We start from the raw sequence: 25131 nt of genomic DNA, 5'->3' as shown, positions 1-25131 counted from the left end.
AAAGCGTTCCCCATTGCTTTTCTGTGGGAGTCTCAACTGTGCGTTACGATCGACGGCAGCACGTTAAAAGAAAGATTTTGTTACACATAACACCACCTTACAAGCTTTCAACATTCAATTTTTGTCCCAAAATGTTGGACGTGAAGTATACAGTCATTGGATTATATGCGATATAAAGCTTATTTTGCAAAAAAAAAAATCAAAAGCGACGATCAACGTGCGACAGGAGGACGATTAAATTTTCAGCAATGTTGAGCACCCCACACCCAAGCTGTGATGATAATGGCTATTGTAATACCAGTAATTAACTGAATGAAATAATTAACCTTTTATTGAATGCCGTTAGCATGCATGTTTATATTGAAAACTTAGAAACAGTTGCTTTTGATGAACATTCTATTTTGTATGATTTTAGTAACGCGCCTGTGCCCTGAATGCGAGTGTATAAAGTTTCAGCCTATATAGTCCGTCTAATTACGCATGCGAGACCACGGCACTCGGCATGAAACTGCTTATCTCAGGACACAGGCGCCTTACTAATATTGCACAAATAGTACAGTAATCAAATGTCACTATCTCTAAGTTTTCAATATAAACAGTGCATGTTAACTGCAGTTAATACAAGATTAATTATTGCATTTAGTTAATTACTAACATTACAATGACAATTATCCTCAAAGAGATTTCACGTACAGCTGCGCTGTGTTGTATTCCTAGCTGATACGAACTCTACCCGCTGCAAACACCAGCTCCGTAATTACGACGCAGAAGGCGATGACGAGGTTTTCGAAAGAAAGAAGGCCAGAAATGCGAGAGGGCACTTTAATGATAAGAAGCTGGGGTTTCAGTCAGCATGTAAAAGCAATACCACATCGGCGTTGACGCTTGTGCGGATGTCTATATATGCATACTGCAGAGAAAATGGAAAGATCACTTCCGCCATAGCCGCAGCGACAGAACAGCATACAAGCACACAGAAGGTCCGGTGGGTGACGTCCTAGAACATGCCACGAAACTTGCTTCCGATGGTTGTGACGGCATGCTTCACGTTTTTCCACGCATTGCTGAACAAGCGACCCGTCTTCTTCCAGAAAGACACGGGGACGTCGACGGTAATGACCTCTATCGTCGAACCATCGGTCACGTTTGTGATTGTTCCATTAGTCCAGTTGGCGTTGCTGGAAACAACCAAGAGTGGTTCTAAAAATGTCACGGGTTCGAATCCCGCCGGAAGATTGGAGACCAGTACCCCTGTAGTGCCAGCCGGATGGAGCCTGACGGTAGCCGAACCACCAGCAGCGAAGAGATCGATGTGCTCCAAAGACTCCACCGTGGTGCCATTGCTGAGGAGGACCTGGTATTTGCAGACGCCTTCGCTGGTGAGGACGCATTTAGTGCCCAGAGTCTCATCGCTGTCATTTGTGGTCACGTTGAGATCGCAGAAATCTGAGACATCGCCAGAGCCAGCGTCGGCCCTGAACCCCACCGAATACCTGACGGGAACCGCAGACACCACGCTAAGCCGTGAATCACCGCAGGCGCGGAGGTTGCTTCCTCCGGTTAGGGACACTTGTAAGTCCAGGGTTACGGTGTACGGTTCACCGTTGAACTCCGGTTTGTACACGACCAGAGCCACGGAAGCAGGTACGGGGATGCTCATGGTACCATAGTGGCCACACAAAGAGTACACGGTGTCCCCTGACGCATCGGCGTTGCTGTAGACGGCCGCGGGACAACCGGGTATCTCGGCGTCGTGCACAGACCTGATGTCGTTTGCGATGACCAGAAGACCGGAGTGCTGTGGAGCCTCGAACGTGTAACGGCACTCCACGACGCTGTCGGTAGAGTTCACATACTGCTGGATGAGGAGCTTCACGGTCGAGTCCTCCACGACAAAGTGTCCGGAACAGTCGGCCGCCGTCACAGAGCCGGAAACCAGCGGCGCCCCGTGAACTAGCAGAGTCGACAGCAGCCACAATAGGCGGAGTGATGGAGGCTGTCGCGGAGCGAGTCCCATGCTTGTGTACGTTTTCCGCCGCGCTGCTGCCTCCAGTTCAGAGACAGACGCTATATGAGCAATATCTGAAGTCACGTGGAGATGACTCCGTGCCAGCGGACAAGACTAGCACTGACGGATGGACAGCTGTTCGTGACGAGTACATTCGCAGCATTGGAGCCTCAACTCGCTTGTTCTTTTTAACATTATTTTTATTGCAAGGGTTGTCTGTGATTAAGGAAACGCCGAGGGAGTAGTCGTATTTGGAAGACGTCTACGTGGTCAGGTGTGTAACGAAAGGTAACGTGCCGTAACCACGGTCCACCAAATATGCGGAATACGGCTCATATAAAAAAAAACCAACGTTTTGGCTTGACATTCCTAACTTTGTACATATACTCTGCTAGCCAAAAAATAAGCAATTAATATGTCCAGAAAGAAGAGTATGATACACGTGCCGTGAAAATAAATCGCATCAAACAACCGGTGCGAGACTTCAAAACTGTTTTTCATGGAACGCGCACACTGGTACTGAACATTTTTCGAGAGAAAAACCTAATAGGGTGGAAAGCTGGGCAAGAGGACACGGCGCTCCACTTTGTGTCGTCTTCGTTTGTCTTTCGCAGTGTTTTCGCGCTCTTTCATCCATATTGAAGAAAGACCAAATTTGTTTATGGAACACCCGCGCACGCCGCTCATGCATGCACTGTATGTCAACACCATCCAGATGTTTTAGAGCTTGAAAGAACCACGCGCATGCAGTTTACAAAAACCTTGGGTTTCACTCATCCTCTTTATCGCCATAGCATAGCGGAGTTCAAATGCTCCTGTCGAGGTAGTATGCAATGGACCCGTTCAAACAAAAAAAAAAAAGACAACGGCCGCAATTTGCGGCGCGGCTTCCAGAAAGAACGGAACAAATGACCTGTTTTGTTTATGTGATCTAACTCAGAAAAAAAAATCGAGAAATAGCTCGCGAGGGTATATTCAAAACCAACTGCGAAACCAATCTCCGACGGTTTTGAAGGCACAGGTGACGGCGTTTTCAACCGTTTCCGAGGCGTCAATAAACCACCTGGTTGTCCTGTCAGCGATTCCGGAGAGCCCTTGACAACTTTGACGTCGATCGTTATTACCGACTTTATCAGCAGAAGTTCCTGTCGGGGAGCTTACGGAAGTGCCCGTTGCGTTTTACACTGCGGTTTCAGCTGAATTTGCAATGCACGTCGTGCTGTAGGAAGTGCTTGAAGTTGCCTTTTCAGGGGGAACCACAGTGGGTAGTTGTTCTCGTGAGGATAACGGCAAAAATCTCGACGGCAGGTTAGAGACCAGGACCCCAGTGATGCCCGCCGGGTGTAGCCTGACCGTAGCCGATCCACCAGAGTAAACAGCTCTATCGATTCCAGGAACTTTGACAGGATTCCATCGCTCACAATTACCTTATAGTTACAAACACCTTCGCTAATGAGAACGCACTTGGTGCCCAATGTCTCCCCGTCGTCTTTGTTCGTCACGTTGAGGTCGCTAAAGTCGGAAGCGACTCCGGAGGCAGCGTCGGCCCTAGAGCAGATAAAATACCTCACTGGCACGGCGGACACTGCGCTGAGCCGCGAATCGCCGCAGGCGCGGAGGTTGCTTCCACCGGTTAGGGCCACTTGCAAGTCCAGGGTTAGGGTATATGGCTTGCCGTTGAACTCCGGCTTGTAAACTACGAAGCCACGGAGGCAGGCAACGGGATAGTTAAGGTAGCGTAGTGACCGCACAAAGAATACACCGGGTCCCCTGACGCTTCAGGGTTGTTGTAGATGTCCACAGAGTAGTACCCAGGTAAGAGTCTTCAGGGACGTGTATATGTACGCCCGAAATCCATAAAGTGCGGCTATAGTCAGATACAACTCAAGAACAAAGCGGCTTATCCCCGTCAAAGGTTTCCCTTCCAGCCAATAGCATCGGCCGGTTCTCATGATTCTGCTAGCGTGACAATTCAAGGAGGGGACTGTCCCTGACCATGAAGGGAGGGGACTATTCCCTTTTATCCGCCACTTCCTGCATTGCCACTCTAGCAGGCATATGAATAATCGGCCGACTCCATTGGCTGGAAAGGGGCCTTTTGACGCGGAAAAGCCGCTTCGTTCTTGAGTTGTATCCGACTATAGTGTGCTACTGCACTAAAACTTGACGCTTCGGAACTGGGTCGGGTGAAAGTGTGCCATTAAGTGTGCAGCTTTAATTCGTCTAAAGTGGTGAGGAGGGAAGGAGAAAGGGAAGCACACGAACCGGGAGATCTTTAGGGTAGATAAGAGAGCATGTGGGAGTGACATGGTTTCGAGGGCAGTGGTTCTTGGGTTCACGGGGTGCGGGGTCGCCTGGAGCCCCTGAAGCGGTTTTCGCAGCCCCGTGTTTTGAATGGGCCACGACTCATCTACGAGTATCTATCCGTGGCATGCTTCCAGTTTTTGCGAAGCTGAGTTCGCGCTCGATATATTCTGAGTGTCCTCCGACCGTACTGCGCCCTCTCGGAAAGTTCCACCGCGAGCTCCGCGAAGTTGCTCGTGCAGATTTCGCTCTATAGAGAACCGTCTTCTTGTTCATGTCCTGCGGGAAGTGAAAAAAATTGGACAAAATTTGCGTCCCCCTCACCCTATGCCTATTTGGGGGGGGGGGGGGGGTCACTGTCTCCTCTACAACTCCATCCCCCTTCCCCGTGCGCATGCCTGTGTTTACAATAATTACCCAGGCGGCTTGAGCAGCTATGATAACTCGAGAAAACTCATTGTGCCAAACAAGAATAACCTTTTTGCAAAGGTTTAAAGAAGAGTCAAACAAAGATAACTAGCCAGAAATGTAATCGCATTCAAACGTATGGCTTTTATTAGAAAAAAAAAAGCTTCAAAAATTTTTGTACGTAGCAAAACTCACAGATACACAGCAGGCCAGAAAAAACGACGAAATTCGGCGCAGAACCACGTAGTCACGAGTATATAAACCAAAAAAGGGCTCTAAATCCGCCTTTTCACCATAATTACAGAAAACCCTTTGAGGCCATAAGGTGAATTCACGAACGAAAGCGTCCTGAAATATTTTTCCCGACTTGCCCGACAGAAAAGGGCAAATTAAATATTTTGCGTTTAGTCACGTCGTTTTCCGTTCAACTTGAGATCTCTCCTCCTTTCCCACGAGACTTTAGATCGTTCCGGTTATCAACTAATACCACGATCAGCGCCTCTGCCCATGGTAACCGAGCTCCCATACTATACTCTTGAGCGGTGGCACGTACAAGTGCGTTTGCTGGCACCTGCAACGCCAGCTGCACTATAGCGTCATGATGACGCGTTAGAAAGGAAGAAGGCCTTAGTTCTGAGCGCTACGCGACACGTGTGAGGTTATATCGCCTGCAGGCTACAAAATATGCGAGCCTGGCTGATCGGGCTAGTTGGTAATTCATGACAGATAGGGCGGAAGAAAAAGGCGGTGGTGTCCCGTCTTGTCTTTGTCCTTGTATAAACGCTGCGGTGTGTTGTACTCCTAGCTGTAACAAAATCTAACCGCAACAAACGCCAGTCTCGTATTTACCACGCGCGAGGCGATGGTGAGGTTTTCAAGAAAAGAAGGCAAGGAAAGCGAGGGCTAGCTCTTTAATGAAAAAAAAACAAACAAACTGCGATTTCAGGCAGCATTTAAAAGCAATACCATATCGGTGTTGACGATTGTGTGGCTGTCCATATCCATACTGCTGAGAACGTGGAAATTTCACTACCGCGTCACCCGCAGCGACAGAACACTACACATCAGGACTGCCGAATGACATCCTAGAACAAATCACGAAACCACTTTCCGAAGCTTTTGAAGGCGTGCTTCACGTTTTTCCACGCATTGCTGAACAAGCGACCCGTCTTCTTCCAGAAAGACACGGGGACGTCGACGGTAATGACCTCTATCGTCGAACCATCGGTCACGTTTGTGATTGTTCCATTAGTCCAGTTGGCGTTGCTAGAGACAACGATGAGTGGTTCTAAAAATGTCACAGGTTCGAATCCTGCCGGAAGATTGGAGACCAGTAACCCTGTAGTGCCAGCCGGATGGAGCCTGACGGTAGCCGAACCACCAGCAGCGAAGAGATCGATGTGCTCCAGAGACTGCGCCGAGGTGCTATTGTTGAGGAGGACCTGGTATTTGCAGACGCCTTCGCTGGTGAGAACACATTTGGTGCCCAGAGTTTCGTCGCTGTCATTGCTTGTCACATTGAGATCGCAGAAGTCTGAGCCGTCGCCGGAACCAGCGTCGGCCCTGAACCCCACCGAGTACCTGACGGGAACCGCTGACACCGCGCTAAGCCGTGAATCACCGCAGGCGCGGAGGTTGCTTCCTCCGGTTAGGGCCACTTGCAAGTCCATGGTTAGCGTGTACGGCTCGCCGTTGAACTCCGGCTTGTACACCACCAGAGCCACGGAAGCAGGTACGGGGATGGTCATGGTACCATAGTGGCCACACAAAGAGTACACAGGGTCCCCTGATGCATCGGCGTTGCTGTAGACGGCCGCGGGACAACCGGGTATCTCAGCGTCGTGCACAGACCTGATGTCGTTTGCGATGACCAGAAGACCGGAGTGCCGTGGAGCCTCGAACGTGTAACGGCACTCCACGACGCTGTCGGTAGAGTTCACATACTGCTGGATGAGGAGCTTCACGGTCGAGTCCTCTACGGCAAAGTGTCCGGAACAGTCGGCCGCCGTCACAGAGCCGGAAACCAGCGGCGTCGCGTGAACTAGCAGAGTCGACAGCAGCCACAATAGGCGGAGTGATGTAGGTTGTCGCGGAGCGAGTCCCATGCTTGTGTACGTTTTCCGCCGCGCTGCTGCCTCCAGTTCAGAGACAGACGCTATATGAGCAATATCTAAAGTCACGTGGAGATGACTCCGTGCCAGCGGACAAGGCTGGTACTGTTTGAAGCACAGCTGTTCGCGTCAAATACCGCAACATTCGCAGCATTAGAAACTCCACTCGCTCGTCAATTTTAACATTGCTTTCCTTGGCTACATTGGGTGTCTGTGTTTCAGGGAAAGAATGTGCATGCAATGCCGAGGGAGTTGTCGTATTTGGAGCACGTGCACGTGGCTAGATGCCTAGTTAAAGGTAACGTGCCGTAACTATACGGTTCTCCACACGTGCGGAATGCGGCTCATGTATTAAAGAACTGACCTTCTGGCTTGACATTGGTCACATTATTCACACACTGGGCTAGGCAAAAAAATACGAAGTAATTATCTCCGGACCGGAAAGAAAAGTATGATTCACGTGCCTTGAAAATAAATCACAGCAACCAACAGCTGCCAAACGTCAAAGCTGTTTTTTCTCAAACGTGCACACTGGTCTGCAAAATATTTCGAAAGAAATATCTAATACGATGGAAGGCTGGACAAGTCGTTAAAAGTTTATTTTATATCCATGGAACAGAGAGAAAACACTGCAAAATACAAAACAGGAGGACACGGCGCTTCTCTTTGTGTCGTCTTCTTTTGTCTTTCGTAGAGTTTTCGCGCTTTCTAACTATATACAATGAAGAAAAACCTAACTAACTTGTTTATGGAACACACACGCATACGGCGCTCACCTGTCATATGCACTGTCTGACTACACCGAAAGAGGCTTTAGAACTTGAAAGCTAGAGCCACGCATATTCAATTTACTAAAACCTTGGGCTTCATTCATCCTCGTCTTCGCCATAGCATCTAGGAGTTCAAATGCTCCTGTTAAGGTAGTAGGCAATCAACCCGCTCGAACATCAAAAAAAGACAATAGCGCTCAGCGTCACCGCATCAGGAACAACGGAACAAATGGCCGCTTCTGTTCATGTGATCGAGAACGCGAAAAAAAGATACGAGAAAGAGCTCACGAGGATATACATTCAGAACCAACTGCGAAACCAATCTCCGACGGTCTTGAAGGCACATGTGACAGCGTTTTTAACCGTTTCCCAGGTGTCAACAAACCAACTGGTCATCCTGTCCCATAGCGATGGTGGGGAGTCGACGACAACTTCGACGTCGTCATTACCGACGTTATCAGTAGAAGTCTCTGTCGAGGAGCTTACGGAAGCGCCCGTTGTGATTTCCACTGCGGTTTCAGTCGAACTCGCAATGCCCGTTGTGCTGTAAGGACTGTTAGAAGTGGCCTCTTCAGGGGGAACCACAGTGGGCGGTGGTTCTAGTGAGGATAACGGTACGAATCCGGCCGGAAGGCTGGTGACCAGGACTCCGGTGATTCCTGCGGTGTGTAGCCTGACCGTAGCCGATCCTCCAGCGTCGGCGAGGTCTATGGATTCCGCGGACTCCGCCACGCTTCCGTCGCTCAGAAGGACCTCGTAGTTGCAGACGCCTTCGCTGGTGAGGACGCACTTGGTGCCCAACGTCTCGCCGACGTCTTTGCTCGTCGCGTTGAGGTCGCAGAAGTCGGACGCGTCTTTAGAGCCAGCGTCAGCCCTGAAGCCCACGGAATACCTGACCGGCACTGCGGGCACTGCGCTGAGCCGCGAATCACCGCAGGCGCGGAGGTTGCTTCCTCCGGTAAGGACAACTTGCAGGTCCAGGGTTAGAGTGTACGGTTCACCGTTGAACTCAGGCTTGTAGACGACCACAGCCACGGAGGCAGGTACCGGGATAGTCAAAGTAGCGTAGTGACCGCACAAAGAATACACCGGGTCCCCTGACGCTTCGGCGTTGTTGTAGATGGCCACAGGGCAGCCTGGTATCTCCGCGTCGTTCACGGCCCTGATGTCGTTCGCAATGACCAGCAGACCGGAGTGCTGGGGAGCCTCGAAGGCGTAGCGGCATTCTACGACGCTGCCGGTAGTATTCACGTACTGCTGAATGACGAGTTTAGCCGTAGAGTCCTCCAGCACGAAGTGACCGGAACATCCTCCAGGCGTTTCGGACCCACGGCTGAGCGGCGTCTGGTGGACCAAAAGGCCGAAGAGGAGCCAGAATAGGGCGATCGACTGCTTAGCTGCACGTGCCATACCTGTGTGCAGCCGCCAGCTTTGGCGACGGAGCAGAAACAATGAACCGGAAGGAGTGAGCAATACCAGGTGGCTGCGCTTACTGCGTGCGTGTGCAAGCAGAAGAGGCTGGAATGTCATGCAGAACTGCCGCAGCGCGCAGCTTATGACATTGATACCGGGGAGTCATACATCCGGGTGAATTTTCTTCGTGTGTTTTTCATTTCCGGCCGAAGCTTACGTACCTACTCGGGCTTTTATAGCTGAAGCGATACGGACGGTGCTGAACAGATGTTTTTGGAAAGCTGAGCTGTTGGCGATAAGTAAAGTTTAAAGCAGTACACTACGGCATGTATGCAGGCCGCCTACAGATGCGCCAACGCGAACATGAAGTAGTCCCCTGTCAAATGAGCCTGATGTCTTGCTGGTGTGCAGAGAGTTCTGCAGTCAGCATGCGGCTGTAAGAAAATACGTTGTGACAGAATGCACGAAATAATCGGCAGAAAGAAACTGCAAGTCTGGAAGTACACAGTGCAATGATTTGTCACGTGCCGTTCATATCCGTTTTTATTTCTCATCTCATGAATACATACATCATTGAAGGCAATTGCTACAAAAAAACGACATATGATGTATGCGGACGTACCAAGCAAAGCTCGAACAAGTAATAATAAAACACATGAATGCACCTAGGAGTGTTCTAGTAGAGCACGTACACTGCCACTCCAAAGCGCAAAGTGCACAAATGCCACAAGGTCTGCTCGGGCGCGAACAGTGTTTCGGTGGGGCAGATCATGATAGTGACAGTAGAATCCGCGATGCCAGAGTACTCCAATAGCGATTAAAGATAGGCAGAATTACACTCTCACACGTACAAAGTAAATGGCTTAGTAGTAAGTAAATAAAGATAAACAAAAATATGCCCGGAAGATTTGCTTTGTCTGAACATTCAGCTTCAAACTGAACAAACAAGTCAAGGCAAGCTTTAAGTGCATCATCCGGTGTGCCTTGCTCCCTTGCGGTCAATCTTCAGGAAAGACGATACAGATGCGTCCCGAAAGTGGAAGCTATTTCTCTCAGAACCAGCTGTAAATCCATGTCTCAATGGTCTTCCAAGTAAACGTAACTGTGTAGTACATGGTTGTCCACGTCTCGCTGACCCAACGAGTCGTCTTCTGCCAGAACGTCGGTGGACCGTAGTCGATTATCAGGATGAGGTCATCATCGTCGTCCTCATCGTCATCATCATCGCCAACTGTGCTACCGTTCGTGGTCACGTTGTAATCAGTAACATTCATCGTCGGAGCCTCCGTCACGTTCGTCGTCACATTCGTAGTCAAGCTCACGACAATGTCCGCCGGACTTTCCGTCAAAGTCTCGTTAGCATCTGCGGCGTCTGTTGGGCCGGTCGAACTCGGGACGGTTTCTTCGGATGGAACCGCCGGCGGTTCTAGCGAGGCTAAGGGAACAAATCCCGCCGGAAGACTGGAGATCAGGACTCCTGTGATGCCCGCCGGGTGTAGCCTTATCGTAGCTGATCCACCAGAGGTGGACAGGTCTACAGAGTCCGCGGACTCCGCCACACTTCCGTCACCCAGAAGGACCTCGTAGTTGCAGACGCCTTCGCTGGTGAGGACGCACTTGGTGCCCAAGGTCTCGCCGTCGTCTTTGCTCGTCACGTTGAGGTCGCAGAAGTCGGAGGCGTCTCCAGAGCCAGAGTCCGCCCTGAAGCCCACAGAATACCTGACCGGCACGGCGGACACTGCGCTGAGCCGCGAATCACCGCAGGCGCGAAGGTAGCTTCCTCCGGTTAGGGCCACTTGCAAGTCCAGGGTTAGCGTGTACGGTTCATCGTTGAACTCAGGCTTGTAGACGACCAGACCCGTAGAAGCCGGCACCGGGATCGTCGTAGAGGCGTAGTGACCGCAAAGAGAATAAACCGGGTCCCCCGATGCCTCGGCGTTGTTGTAGATGGACACGGGGCATCCTGGTATCTCCGCATCATTCACGGCCCTGATGTCGTTCGCGATGACAAGCAGACCAGATTTCTGCGGAGCCTCGAACGTGTAGCGGCATTCCACGACGCTCTCGGTGGAGTTTACGTACTGCTGTATGACGAGCTTAACTGTCGAGTCTTCCACCACGAAGTGTCCGGAGCAGTCACCCGCAGTATCGGAACCGCGGACGAGAGGCGTTCCATAGACCAACAGAGCCAACAGTACCCAGAAACGGGAGGGTGAATCAGATTGCTGCATAGTGGGCGCCATGCTTGCCTGCACACAGCGCTACTACTGCCTGTGCAGAGGCAGCACCGGGAGATGTGTCGTACAGGAGGTCACGTGGCCTCTGCTCTTATGCGCTCGGGAAAGAGGCCGGCGCAGAGGGGAGCGCAGCTGCGTTACGGGGGATCGCAAATGGCCGTGGCTTCACAAACACGGATCGCGAGTTTTTGTTTTGCAGTTTGCTTTGTTTTACGTTATTCGCACGAAGTGCGACGCGTATACCTCTACGCCCCTGTGGTTGGGACTGCACATGCAGCCAGCACCGGTCAGGAACTCTGCCTCGCAACACACGCCGCGCGTACAGAGAGAAAGTAAAAGGGAAGAGAAATATCACAAGTTATGGCGACGGCGCAGATGTGAGCTGTGCCGGCATGCCGTATATATCTATAGAATTCGCGCGTAAATTGTGGACTTCAGACATTTCGAGATTTGTCACAAGGCCGCGGTATATGCGGTGGACGCACGCGTCAACGTACGCCCTAAAATTGGAACCAAATGTATACCACCGAGGTAACATGGAAGTTTTCTAGAGAAATTATCAGTCATCGTGACAAAGCAGTTTTGAAAACGCCGGTTTGTACACCGGGAACAAATTTCATACCATACCGCAACGCAGCCGGCGCCGTTAGTGGCACCGGACTTTCACGGAAATACCACATACAACCGGCCTTTCAGACTTCTGCCATGTGCCAGTGGTATCGAATAGTGGAGCATTGTAAGGTCGAGTAAAAAGAGAACGATAGTCATGCACATTCGCCATCTTTTTTTTCACTATTTTTAGCCATGCACTCATTTAAAGGGACACCATGGAGAACTTCTTTTACGGCTCTATGATGCGTTATAAGCTGCCCAGAACGCAATTCGACTTCTCTGCCATGCTCCAGACCCTCGGGTAGATTTAAAGCGCGAAGATTGAGAAAACTTCAGTTGATTGCATCGACGTTTGTGCTTGAACTGGACGTGTATTACGTCAACTAAGCCAACCAAAGCGTAATTTGTAAATTGTAGGGTTTAACGCACCGAAGCGATTCATGGGCTGTGAAGAATTCCGTAGTGGACGGCTCCGGTATAATTTAAACCACCTGCGGGTTGCTAACGTGCGCAAGGTGGTCTAGATTAATCCGGAGCCCTCCACTACAGTGTACCAGAAGGAACCAAGAAGGCTGTTTTGTGAGGACGAATACTATATATGCCCGAAACTTGCCCATCGTGATTCCGTGAAATAACGCCTCGAATGAAGCAAGTTACGTTAGAGCACGATAAATAATGATCGCTTTTTTTCTCGGGGGCAATGCATCGAAACATGCACATGAATCAGGAAGCGTGTTCTAGCGGCTCAGTATCAACTCTGTTAAAAAAGTAACTGGACTACGTACGAAATCGTACGTGAATATGGACCCTTAAAACATGCCCGAAGCGCAAACGCATGGGCCCGCACAGCTTTGCGATGTTTACCTTTAGCATACACGTCCATCACCTGTCGTCGGTCGCTTCGAACGCAATGCGGCTCAGACTCCCGACAAACTCTAGGTTTAGCTGAACTATATGGTTGTCCAAACGGTCATCTTATCCCTGTCTATGCACTGGAGGCCGTTAGTCACACGAAGCAAATGACGGCCGCAGGCGAGGCCTGCCGATTATGACAGGTTTTAACTGACGTCTATAGTGCGTCCAGCCTATGCGTCGCAGGACTGCTGAAAAATAAAAAAAGAGTATCGGAAATAAAAACGCTCGGAAAAAGGTGTTCATAATCGACTGCCCCTAATGCGTAAAAAAAAAAATGTAGTGTCTTTAGACAGCGCAGGCTCAAAACAAGAGCACACGTACACTTCCACGTACATGCCAGTCTTCGAGTTGATTGCTGACGTTCAGCTGAATGCGCGCTTTAGTGGGCAGGAGCAACGGCTGTTGGCACACGGCCCAGGTACCAAAGCGCGCACAGAGACCAATCGCGATCCATAGCAACGTGGACAGGTAAAATTCCTGTCGCGCTCGTGTTTATATTCGTCGGGCATCCAGGAATACAGAGAAAAAGGGAACAGGAATCAAAAAGAGCCTGTGAATACAGTGTGAAAGAATAGGGAAGCAACTTAATGATAACAGCATATATAGCACACATGGTTTCAGAATCTTTTACCAATCAATCAATCAATCAATCAATCAATCAACAAAAAACTGTAGGCTGTCCTATAGTAGCAAACATACCAGTAATTCTTGCGCTACGGCGGTGTGGAATGTAGCCTCCTGATTTGCGTTAAAAAATCTGTATTCACCTCGCACTTTAAAAAATAATATGCGCTATATTGTTCTTTGTCTTTAATTAATACCTGGATACCTTGTTGCCCATGTGTTCCTTTTTTTACATTTTATGTACGTAACCGATGATAATTTCTTCATTTATCCCCCTTATTAATGTCGCGTCTGCTGAATTTTCATTCATAGTTCTCGACAAGATAGTATTGACATGAGGTCCCCTCACATTATTCGACTCTTGGAACTCTTTTTACATTTTACACATGCATTGTACTGTACAGAACTGACAGGAGGTTCCCCTTATCAGTCTGACTCTTAGAACTCTTTCTGTATTTTAAATATGCATTGTATTACAGTACTGACAAGAGGTCTCCTTATCAGCCTTGACTATTAGAACACTTTCTGTATTTTAAATATGTATTGTACTATACAGTAGTGACAGGAGGTCCCCTTATCAGCCTTGACTATTGGAACACTTTCTGTATTTTACATATGCATTGTACTACAGTACTGACAAGAGGTCTCCTTATCAGCCTTGACTATTGGAACTCCTTCTGTATTTTAAATATGCATTGTACTACAGTACTGACAAGAGGTCTCCTTATGAGCCTTGACTATACGAACCCTTTCTGTATTTTAAATATGCATTGTGCTACAGTACTGACAAGAGGTCTCCTTATGAGCCTTGACTATACGAACCCTTTCTGTATTTTACATATGCATTGTACTACAGTACTGACAAGAGGTCTCCTTATCAGCCTTGACTATTGGAACTCCTTCTGTATTTTAAATATGCATTGTACTACAGTACTGACAAGAGGTCTCCTTATCAGCCTTGACTATACGAACCCTTTCTGTATTTTAAATATGCATTGTGCTACAGTACTGACAAGAGGTCTCCTTATCAGCTTTGACTATAGGAACTCTTTCTGTATTTTAAATATGCATTGTACTATACAGTAGTGACAGGAGATCCCCTTACCAGTCTTTAACTCTTGGAATTCTTTCTGTATTCTAACTTTGCATTGCACTACCTCTGTTTCAACAAAACCTTTCCAAACTTTCAACTTGCAAATCATTCGCACTGTATCCCGCATTATGCACGTGCAGGTCAGTATACGGTAAACTACGGCGTCGCGGTACAGTGTAGTTGACTGTCTATGCGCCCTTGTCACCGTCATTGTCTATCTATAAGGGACACGGCGCATGGAGGCGTTCTTGACGCATACCGCGACTGTTCGCGGTGACCGCGTTCTAGCGCTTCGAGACGCTATACACTGGCGCCCCTCCCGATGTCAGAAAACAGGAATTTACGGGTCTGAGGGTAGGTTGCAGCCTCGGCGATGAGAAGACAATGGACGGACGAGGCATGGGCGGTAGACAGACATGGAACGCTTTACGAGCTATGGCAAGAAGAGCCTTGCGCAACACGTCGATAGACGTGCTTCGACACGATCGAACCACGCCAAGACAGCAAGCGCATATGTCACCGACGACTGGGCCACACAGAAGTGGGATAAATGCGATCAAAACAACTGATAACAGGGCACAATGCGGTGGCCTATATGGTTCTTTCACGTTAGTTCTAGACGAAATGAAATAATAAAATGAAATGCTGCAGTACGATCAGCAACCCTGTGCGTCCTAGAAGCAGGCAGCAGGAACACACACACTATAAACACGAACACGCTTATATGGGAGTTAAAAGGGAGTAAGCTGTCTAATCTAGGACACACCCTTTTAATGGCAGGGTGTATACGGGCATGGGGTAGATTTACACCCCACTAAAAATACGAAATACTTACGGCTGGCAACAGAAATAAACTTTCTCTTCAAAACGTGCGGAGTTCTAGAATTATGAAAATTTTAACCTAGGCTTCACGGTCCTCTATTAGCTGACCTCAAGACCTTCAATGCAGCGTTTAGATGTCTCTTTCCAATGCTAACTCCACCGAACTACTGTGCTCTGCGGTGCCAAGAGTAAGCATTAACTGTATTTAGTTATCGAAGCTGGGTGCAGCGCATATGGCAGGTTCTCTCAGATCATGAATAGCAGTTTACGAATATCCCTCAAGAGAAAAGTATACAATATCTGTATCTTACCGGTACTCAGCTACGGGGCAGAAACGCGGAGGCTAACGAAAAGGGTTGAGCTCAAGTTAAGGACAACGCAGCGAGGTATGGAAAGAAAAATGATAGGTGTAACGTTAAGAGACCGGAAGCGGGCAGAGTGGGTGAGGGAACAAACGCGTGTTAATGACATCCTAGTCGAAATCAAGAGGAACAAATGGTCTTGGGCAGGGCATGTGATGCCAAGGAAAGATAACTGTTGGTCCTTAAGGGCAACGGAGTGGATTCCAAGAGAAGGCAGGCGTAGCAGGGGGTGGCAGAAGGTTAGGTGGGCGGATGAGATTAAGGAAGTTTGCAGGCATAGGGTGGGCGCAGCTGGCAAAGGACATGGTTAATTGGAGAGACATGGGAGACGCCTTTGCCCTGCAGTGGGCGTAGGCGTAGTCAGGCTAATGATGATGGTGATGAGTGATCGAAACCTACTCCGGGACCAGGGCAGCAGACCCCGCCCCTAAAAGAGAATATGCTAGAGGACAGCTTACTCCCTTTTTTACTCCCATTCAGGCGTATTCGTGCTTAGACTGCACAAAAATTATCTTTAAGGTACACTGAAGAAACTTTACGCAATCATTGTTTTCAGTAAATGCGGCTCTTTCTGGGAATGTTGACATTTGTCCAGCAGCAAAATACGCACTCATCACCCGGGAAATTGTACTTAACATACGATTAGTCTTAGTACGCTTAGTACGCGGGTGTTTAAAGATCGTGCCGTCCTTATCTAAAAAGACGGGTTGCCACCGTTTTGAAGTGGACGGCACTGTGGCGTAGCCCGTGAGATCCGCTACCTGAGGTTTTTAAGCACCGGAATCTTAGTACGTGAGTGTTTCTGCGTTTCATCTCCATCGAAAAAACAGCCGCCGTGGCCGGGATCGAAGGTGACCTGGGCTCAGAAGCGAATGCCACAGCTAGTGAGAGACCGTGGGTTTTTGAAGTGGTTGCACAGGACACACGTGTACAGGTAGAAGACGCCAGTTTTCCGAGGGACATCTTCAAAGAAAGATGCAGGCATTTTTCCTATCCTGACTCGTGTCAGCTTCCTCGCCGGGGACTCGCGAAGCATCGTTACGTAAGTGCAGCTGTTACGAAGCGCAGACGAAAGTAATCCGCTCTCAGAGAGCTCGGTGGCACGTGTGAAGTGCACCGTTTTACTCATGCTGTCGCAAGCCGCGTGTACGAGCAGTCGCTGACGTATATATATGCACAGGCAGCGCAAGCCACGCCAAACGAGCGGCCTGATTTTGCCGGCAAAATGCAACCTTGAACCTATGGAGAACCTGCGCTGCCAAGGTGGCACTGCAATTGTTCCATTCGGGGACCCAAAACTGCTTTTGTCAGCCGCTTGGGCCGCTGCAAACGCGAGAACACATTCTGCGCGATTAGATACCCGCGTTTGGCTGACAGCATTCATTGCCTAGCTTCTCTCGGCGTAGCCCAGATAGCTGACGCACGTCACGTGCGCCTTCGACAGAGCGCGGAGGCTCCCGCCAATAAGCGCTTGAAGGTGGCGCGGAAAAGTACTAATAGTACTACCCAAAACTGCTTGCTCTTCTCGCTATGTAGTGTGTTATGGCGCTGCAATCGGCACCGCAAACTTCAGCGCAAGTTCCCCATACGGGGCGGAAACTTGGACGCTAACGGAAAGGTGTGAAAGGCTAATGAAAGGCATGAAATCCTTACAGCGCTAAATGAACAAATACATATAGACAGGGAACATGGGAGAGATACAGCCTATAGTACTGCTCATGCCCTCTTCCCTCTCCATTTTGTGCTGCAAGTAGTTCAAGTATTGGGCCAACAACGCACAACTAGCCCGCTACATCGACTGGTCAACTAGATCAACCAGGCCGAATTGAGTGGACTAACCAGCGCCGCTAGAAGGTACTTGAAAATGCCTCGGGACATGAAAGCTGGAAGGCCGCTTTAATTTATCAGTCCAGATCGAGCCGCAACAATATGTTCAGCAGCGCCTTTCCTTTGCCAGGAAATGGGATGTGACGGGCAAATGCGAAGCGCTTGAGACCTCCCAACTATAGGGTCCGAGAATAATATAGCGTGGCGTTGTGATATAACAATAATTGGTTTTCGGGGAAAGGAAATGGCGCAGTATCTGTCTCATATATCGGCGGACACCTGAACCGCGTCGTAAGGGAAGGGATACAGGAGGGACTGAAAGAAGAAAGGAAGAAACAGGTGCCGTAGTGGAGGGCTCCGGAATATAGCGTGCGCTGACATCGCACAGCACACGGGCGCCTTAGCGTTTTTCCTCCATAAAAACGCAGCCGCCGCGGTCGGGTTCGAACCCAGGAACTCCGGATCAGTGGCGTTGTGTCAGATTTCACTTTCGGGGCACGACTGCACCACACATGCAGGCCATCGCTTGGAAGCTTTGGTGTTTGCCTCTTTTCCGGGAATTTGAATGCCGCTGCACATTTCTGGCTGTAAGTAGCTCACACGTTGTGTCATTCCAGCCTATGTTTGTAAGCCGCTCTTGGCTGGTTTTCTCGAAAGACAATTCCAGCCGGCGCTGCGGCTAGACAGCATGTCCCCACACCCGTGCGATCGCAACACGCAGATAAAAATCACGGCCACTTAGCGTTTGCTGCAGAGTTTGACAGCACAAAGAAAGTCGAGCCCAACGGGAACCTCCAACTGTAGAGCGAGATCGAAAATAGGGAACTGAAACCTGTTTTGTATGTATGTGAGAGGCCTGCGCGCCCGTCTCTCAGGCATGTGTGATGTGCGCACGCATGAACGAGTGCATCGCGTCTTATACACTGCATGTGCAGCTCACATTGGTAGGAGAGCATCGCCTCGCATCTGTCATTAGCAACTTCCTCACACTAACACTTCCCCCCATCCTCTCAAAGAGGGAACAGTAGAGAGTTTTAGTTTCACGTACGTAGAGGGTTCACGTACGCAAACGTGAGAAGTCTACGTAGCCTGCACGCAGGCGGTTTGAAACCCTTATAGTTACACGTACGCGAAACACGCCGCGCGTTACGCCTAGCGCCATCTACTAAGAAACACAGACACTGGTTGTAGCCAAAATCATCCAAGACAAGTCATTAAGCGAAGCCATTTATAGCGAGACCGTTGCTATGACGACGACCAACGCTACTTCGTCAGGCTTAGCAGCTGAAAAATCGCCCTTCTGTCTGAAAAACAAAAGCTATTTGTCGCTTGAAACCTTATGCGAGGGTGAGAATGGGCAAATCGATGGCGAATACAGCAGTTTAGAACACCATATCGCCTCGAGGGATTAGCGACGAAGCTGTTATCGCCGTGAAGCGGCGGGCAGGGTGCCGCCATGTTTGTCAAACCTACGTACGCAAGCAACGCAAAGACCGCAACGTAAAAATCCGAATCTCACGTACGTACGTGAGACTCGCTCATACCCTTTGCGTTCTGCGCATGCGCACTGGTCACCCGTAAGAGCTCTACGTACGTGAAGCCTCTACGTACGTGAAACTAAAACTCTCTAGTTACAATAGCCATCCACCTGTATACTCAGCCAGCCCGGGCCATATATACGGCTCCTCACAGATGGGTGCTACACTTGTAACATTCCCTCACCAGCCATGCAAGTTATCCAATACGCCTCGCTATACCCTGTAAGTGTGCCCAACCCGTTTGATCAGCGCTGCTGGACTGCGGCTTTATCTCGGCTATCTTTTATAGACAGAGGGTTGATAAGGCGCTACCAGCTTCACGGCATCAAGTTACGTTATAGGTATAAAGAGCGGGCATTGGAATGCATGCCTCCCCTAACGCATTGCGGTGCCGTGATATGCGCATAATTAGGCGAATTGAGAGCGAACATTGACTCTGCTTGTCTTGAGAATCGCACCGCGGTCACGAGAAATTTGCAGAATGGGTCGACCTGGAATAAGCGCTATACTCTAAGGGCTTAAATGCATTAATAATGTTACTGAAAGCGCGCTGTCAAGTGCTTCGTTATCGGATAAATAAGACACGAGATGATTAGCTAGAAGCATTTCAAGATTGCTTTCCACGCATTCTACAAACGAGGTTGGAAGCTATACGGCTACCCTGGTTATAACGTCTTGGAGGACGGCGGGGACGGTTGTGAGCCTATCGCGAACGACAGCTGCGCTGACCAATCACAAGCTCGGGTAAAATTCCGAGTTACCTCCAACTAGAAATGGAGAAATGGAGCAAGCGGGAGGCGAAGGCTTCCGCAACCACAAGTGTGGAGTTCTCCAACACTCATGAGTCGACCACACACGTCTGGAAGGCGTCAATGAAAGTTCTTGTTGAACAGGTTGGTGACGCGCTTTTGAGCTACAGTTGTCCTTCTGGAGCAGCGGGCGCACTCTAAATACGAATGCTTATATGGGAGTAAGCTGTTCCCTAGCGAACCCCTTTTCAGGGGCAAGGTATACTGCTCAAGTTCGGGAGTAGATTTCGATCACTAAATAAGCTGAACGCTTACCCTTGACAACGGGGACATATTCCCACAGCAAAGCATAGTGACTTGGTTCAGTTTGCAATGGAAGCAGGATTTCAAACGCGGCACTAGAGATTTGGGGTCAGTAAACAGGGGAGGTTGAAACCTCGGTCAGAATCTTCGTAACTGCTACAATTAACTTCGCACGTTTTGAATAATAATAATAATAATTGGTTTTGGGGGGAAAGGAAAGGCCCAGTATCTGTCTCATATATCGTTGGACACCTGAACCGCGCCGTAAGGGAAGGGTTAAAGGAGGGAGTGAAAGAAGGAAGGGAGAGGTGCCGTAGTGGAGGGCTCCGGAGTAATTTCGACCGCCTGGGAATCTTTAACGTGCACTGACATCGCACAGCACACGGGCGCCTTAGCGTTTTTCCTCCATAAAAACGCAGCCGCCGCGGTGGGGTTCTAACCCGGAAACTCCGGATCAGTAGTCGAGCGCCCTCGACTACTGATCCGGAGTTCCCGGGGAGAATTTGTTTCCGTCGCCACCCGTAAGTACTCCGTATGGAAATCTACCCCAGGGCTTGGGCAGCACACCCTGCACCTAAGAGAGAATTCGCTAGTTGACAGCTTACTTTCCTTTTAATTATTTCGTGTTTGGAGAGCGGTCTCTATAGATAGGGTGCAGTGTCCGTAGCGGCATCTCCGGCTCCCAGGCATGTTCTGTCAATGTTTTACCAGGAGCTAGATCAGGTTTTACCCAGGTGGCGATTCGGCCCCTCTTTAAAGCTGTCGGGTAATGGGGGAGAAGGCATTGGCGGACGCTGGGTCAAGCACCGAGTTGAAGTCTGAACACCACAGAGAACATGGAGTAAAGTTTTTGCCACGTGACCACTGCAAACTTCTTGAAATCTCATTTTCAACTGAGTGTGATGCCAAAACGAATAGCGATACTTTCCCGCTGCTGGCGACGAGCGATGACGCAATAGATAGGCGGGAATTTTTCTTTCCCTAAAAACAGATTTAAAAGAGGTCCATGGGCGCCGCCATATTGGGCACTGGGCTGTGCTCGTAGTACTGGAAAAAGTTGAGGGTTCAGCTCCCCCACGTTCTCCGCACAGCCCAGAAAACCGGTTTTCCCGAGGGTAAGTGAGAGGTTTATAGAAAGTGCGTCCTTTCTTCTTTCACTCCCTCCTTTATCCCTTCCCTTACGGCGCGGTTCAGGTGTCCAACGATATATGAGACAGCTACTGCGCCATTTCCTTTCCCCCAAAAAAGCAATTATTAAAACCAACTGTTGGTACGCTCTACACTGTATGCCAGAAAGGACCAGAAGGGGTCAGCAGTCAGTCCATTTGATGACTATAACTGGTTGCCACCAGTGTTAGTCCCTCAGAGATCAATCATTACTCCCTTACAAGTGGGCCATCAGCTGTAGCTAGTTCCTCAACGGGGTCTTTAACCGCCCGTCACGACTCTACGCCTGTATTGGAGTAAAAAAGAGAGTAATCTGCCCCGTGTCTGTCTAGTGCATTCCCTGTTATAAAATTGAGTGCACTTGTCCTTTATAAAAGTGCCTTGTCCTTTTATGAAAGGGGGTACGATAGAGCACAGCTTACTCCCCGATCTCCACGCCGCTTGTCTTGGTGCGCAGCGCATTGAAATGAAATTGCACACGGCGCTCTCTTCTTGGTACCTCACTTAGTCGATTCCAACAAACTGCACGAATCGCGCCACAACGGTTCCCCCATCTCAAGCTGACTGAACCCACTAATGGGTTGTTACGTGGGCTTTTCTGCACCTATTTCATCCCCTCCCCATTAAAAATGGCCTATAGACTTCTTATAGGCTCTGTTGCCTTCCTACAGATAATTATTTTTGTCTATCCATAGTCTATAGACTGTCTAAAGACAACTAAAAGTGTATGTCCATAAATCTATAGATTGTCTATAGACTGTCTATAGGATTCGTATTGCCTATAGACTGTTCTCTAGGGTTTCTCTATAGAGAGTCTATACACTTTATAGATAGAAGTATATGAAAAGTCTACAGACTGTCTAAAGAAAATTTTGTAAGGGGCGCCCTCCCTCCCCTTACGGCGTATTACAGGTCTGTAGACTCGGACTGAGACAGTTACCGCGCCTTTTCTTCGCTCACAACCCCCTCCTCTCATGCTGCACAGTCGTAAGCCGAGTCTGCAACGTAATTACTTTGTTTAAGGCGTGCCAACAGCAACCGTGTACGGACGCACTCGTCTTTCAGCGTACTGCATACAAGCGCCTATAGCCGTCTAATGCGCCACGGAGCCGAAAGCGTGCCAGTCACTTTGCTTCTATGTCCCGGCATTTCGAAACGTCCCAACGGTTGCCGCACGCTCCCGCCTACGTATACGTGGGAATACGAGCGCTTAACACGCTTCTCGAGACGACAGTCGTTTTGGCCCGACAGAGAACGAGCAGTTTACGAGCAAGGGCCTGTAGTACTTGGCCTTGTCCTGAGCCCTGTAGCCTTGTCACGCCACCCTTGCCCCCCCCACCAGCGCGAAAGAAGAGACCCAAGGAACACGGGGAAGCGGTAGCTCACCGCTACATCGGGGTCATGCGAGATTAGGACCAACTGATTGAAGAAGGATGCTGCAGTGTAAATATTGGCATGTCACGCACCACATCGGTGAAGTATAAGGGATGACCCTGAAATATACCCTTGACACACCTGCCGTTTCATTCGTCTCCCGAGACTTGCTGTCATCATAGCAAGAAATTCCGGTGTGACACGTATATAAGGGAGCGAACAAATATGAAAAGTTCGCGAAAGGTTCAGTTCGGGCTCGAGAGCCAACCCAAGCAGCACAGGTAATTTGCCCAACATTGGAACCGCATTGGCAAAGGCCGGTCCTATACATAGGACTAGGATGGAAACATCCTGTTGCAATATTGGGCCGATTACCACTGCTACTTGGGAAGTTTATGCTTGCTTATGCATCGAACTTGAGTAGGCATGAATGAGAACGTGCATATTGAAGAAAACTATACTCAGAAAAAAACGGAAAAACAAAAACATAACTGGCCGCCTTTTTACACAGTCCCTCATCAGCGCATCGCTACCTGGCGATTGAAGGATCATCGAGGCGGTTCCTACATGTCTACAAGTCTCGAGGACAGCTCACTCGCTGTTTGCTTCCGTATAGGCGTAACATGCCAGTACTTATTCACCAACAACATGCTCTTTTACTAAATCGCATCTAAAGTGAGGTACTGGCCGAGCTCCAGATTCAAGCAGAGCATGGGAATACAGTGCATGCATATAGGAGAGGAGCGGGTGGGGGGAGGGGGGGGGGGCGTGGTTGCCTGCAGCACCGGATGCCGCTGAGCCCAGTGAAGCCTTTGCTAGCAAGGCAGCACGGCAATGGGATCCGAAACGCGCACTTAAGAGCAGCTTTGTATCGGCTTTGTCAAAAATATGCATTACACGGCAACGCTTTGTCTCTGAGAGCTTCAGTGTGACCTGTTTTGCATCGTCACCGTTCCAACCTCTCGAGCTATCTATATCACGTCTCCGAAGCTCAAAATGTTCTGGGCGGTGGGGGGAGGGGGGGGGGGGGGCTGCGTTACATAAGAACCGCCTCCTGCCCCCGACCCAAACGCACAAAGTGGCCCTGCAGGACATCCGCTAGCCCGAGGTATTTTATAAAGGCTAATAATAATAATAATTGGTTTTTGGGGAAAGGAAATGGCGCAGTATGTCTCATAGATCGTTGGACACCTGAACCGCGCCATAAGGGAAGGGATAAAGGAGGGAGTGAAAGAAGAAAGAGGTGCCCTAGTGGAGGGCTCCGGAATAATTTCGACCACCCGGGGATCTTTAACGTGCACTGACATCGCACAGCACACGGGCGCCATAGCGTTTTGCTGCAGCATAAAGGCTGCAACTTGATCAATTGCGAGGGGTGTTACTTAATTGGCTCGTCAGCTGTAACATATTTAAGAACTAAAAGAATTGAAAAATATTACCTTACGGTGCGCGAAATTTCCTCTCCCAGGCCCCATTTTGTTGCGTATACGACATAAGAAACGTTACTGAAGTAAATCCAGTTCATTCGACTCAAGTTTAAAGTCAGCCGGCTGCAGTACGGCCGCAGAACCAGGCCATTCTGAACATAGTCATGACACACAGTCGAGCGTGTTTTTTTTCTTCCTTTTAGAATGTTTATACGCGAGATTGTTTTGGAAATTGACATCGTTGGAAGAAGGAGTGCTGCGCCTCGTAGTTTGCGTTCGCTTTCTGGCGTTCTTGTATGTGCGTTTCCACCAGTCATGAGCAGGCGCATTACAACTTCGGTTTCGTATCGCCGAGAGCCGGATGCGAAGCCATGCCTTCTCGCAGGATGTATCGGTTGTTCGCGTCTATTTTTACTGCGTAGCCCAGCATTCGTCCAGCGAGCGGCACGCCTTTCCGAGGAACGCGCAAAAAGACGCAGCCAAGGACACACGCGCGGCGCCACAGGCATGCCTTGAACTCACGCAACCTTTTCTCGCACCCCCGTGTTGGTGTACTCGTTGGAATAGGTTATTCGGTAAGGGAGTAGTGTAGAGGGGAGGGGGGGGGGATAGTGTACGCGCCGTAGGCACTTTGTGCTGGAGTGTTGCAAACCTTTCTGCGCCCTCCGGGCTAGGCGCGTACGTGCGCATGTATTTATGCATGCAGGAGGTTAGCAGTGCAGCTATATGACAGTCCAATGCTCACAGCGTCGACATAAGGCGCTGCGGACACAGAACGGAGAACCAGGAATGTCATCGGCATACGCAGCATACACTGTTCCCGCTGAGCAGCGTTGTCGCCTCAGGTCCAACGATTACAGGCCGGTACAGTATAAAAGGGAACGCGTTATTATAACGCAGACAACGACTATACACTCTTCAGAAATGCGAAGCATATATTGATTTTTTTTTTCGTAAACAGTTTTCCTCAAGGAGCACGATCGCTTATATGCAATTTCAGGTTTGATGTGCAAGGAAAATGTTTTCGGGTGGGAAATGAGTCTCACACTGCTTGAACCCTGTTCAAC

At 49.5% G+C, this 25131-nt stretch overlaps 5 protein-coding genes across 6 annotated transcripts in view; all 5 read right to left on the bottom strand.

The window, feature by feature from the left end:
• Rpn1 (regulatory particle non-ATPase 1) overlaps positions 1-25131 on the bottom strand; it is a 68199-nt gene that overhangs the window by 2968 nt on the left and 40100 nt on the right. The window lies entirely within an intron of this gene.
• Positions 815-2163, bottom strand: LOC144111468 (uncharacterized). Its single transcript, XM_077644786.1, has one exon. The coding sequence runs from the start codon at positions 2015-2017 to the stop codon at positions 998-1000; it is 1020 nt and encodes a 339-aa protein (XP_077500912.1). The 5' UTR covers positions 2018-2163; the 3' UTR covers positions 815-997.
• LOC144111422 (uncharacterized) lies at positions 4850-7271 on the bottom strand. The gene has a single exon (XM_077644719.1). It carries the CDS (start codon positions 6823-6825, stop codon positions 5806-5808), a length of 1020 nt encoding a protein of 339 aa, XP_077500845.1. The 5' UTR covers positions 6826-7271; the 3' UTR covers positions 4850-5805.
• Positions 7410-9131, bottom strand: LOC144111420 (uncharacterized). The gene has a single exon (XM_077644717.1). It carries the CDS (start codon positions 9129-9131, stop codon positions 7902-7904), a length of 1230 nt encoding a protein of 409 aa, XP_077500843.1. The 3' UTR covers positions 7410-7901.
• On the bottom strand, positions 7410-11323 carry LOC144111421 (uncharacterized). The gene has a single exon (XM_077644718.1). It carries the CDS (start codon positions 11255-11257, stop codon positions 10067-10069), a length of 1191 nt encoding a protein of 396 aa, XP_077500844.1. The 5' UTR covers positions 11258-11323; the 3' UTR covers positions 7410-10066.

Source organism: Amblyomma americanum, chromosome 11, assembly GCF_052857255.1.
Source record: "Amblyomma americanum isolate KBUSLIRL-KWMA chromosome 11, ASM5285725v1, whole genome shotgun sequence".
In the NCBI taxonomy this organism is placed as follows: Eukaryota; Metazoa; Arthropoda; class Arachnida; order Ixodida; family Ixodidae; genus Amblyomma; species Amblyomma americanum.
The sequence above is the reverse complement of the archived record's forward strand: the minus strand, read 5'-3'. Positions and strand labels throughout refer to the sequence as shown.

What these genes read in the sequence shown, in the direction of transcription:
- LOC144111468 (XM_077644786.1), bottom strand. Translation starts at nt 2,017, where the DNA reads ATGGGACTCGCTCCGCGACAGCCTCCATCACTCCGCCTATTGTGGCTG.
- LOC144111422 (XM_077644719.1), bottom strand. Translation starts at nt 6,825, where the DNA reads ATGGGACTCGCTCCGCGACAACCTACATCACTCCGCCTATTGTGGCTG.
- LOC144111420 (XM_077644717.1), bottom strand. Translation starts at nt 9,131, where the DNA reads ATGACATTCCAGCCTCTTCTGCTTGCACACGCACGCAGTAAGCGCAGC.
- LOC144111421 (XM_077644718.1), bottom strand. Translation starts at nt 11,257, where the DNA reads ATGGCGCCCACTATGCAGCAATCTGATTCACCCTCCCGTTTCTGGGTA.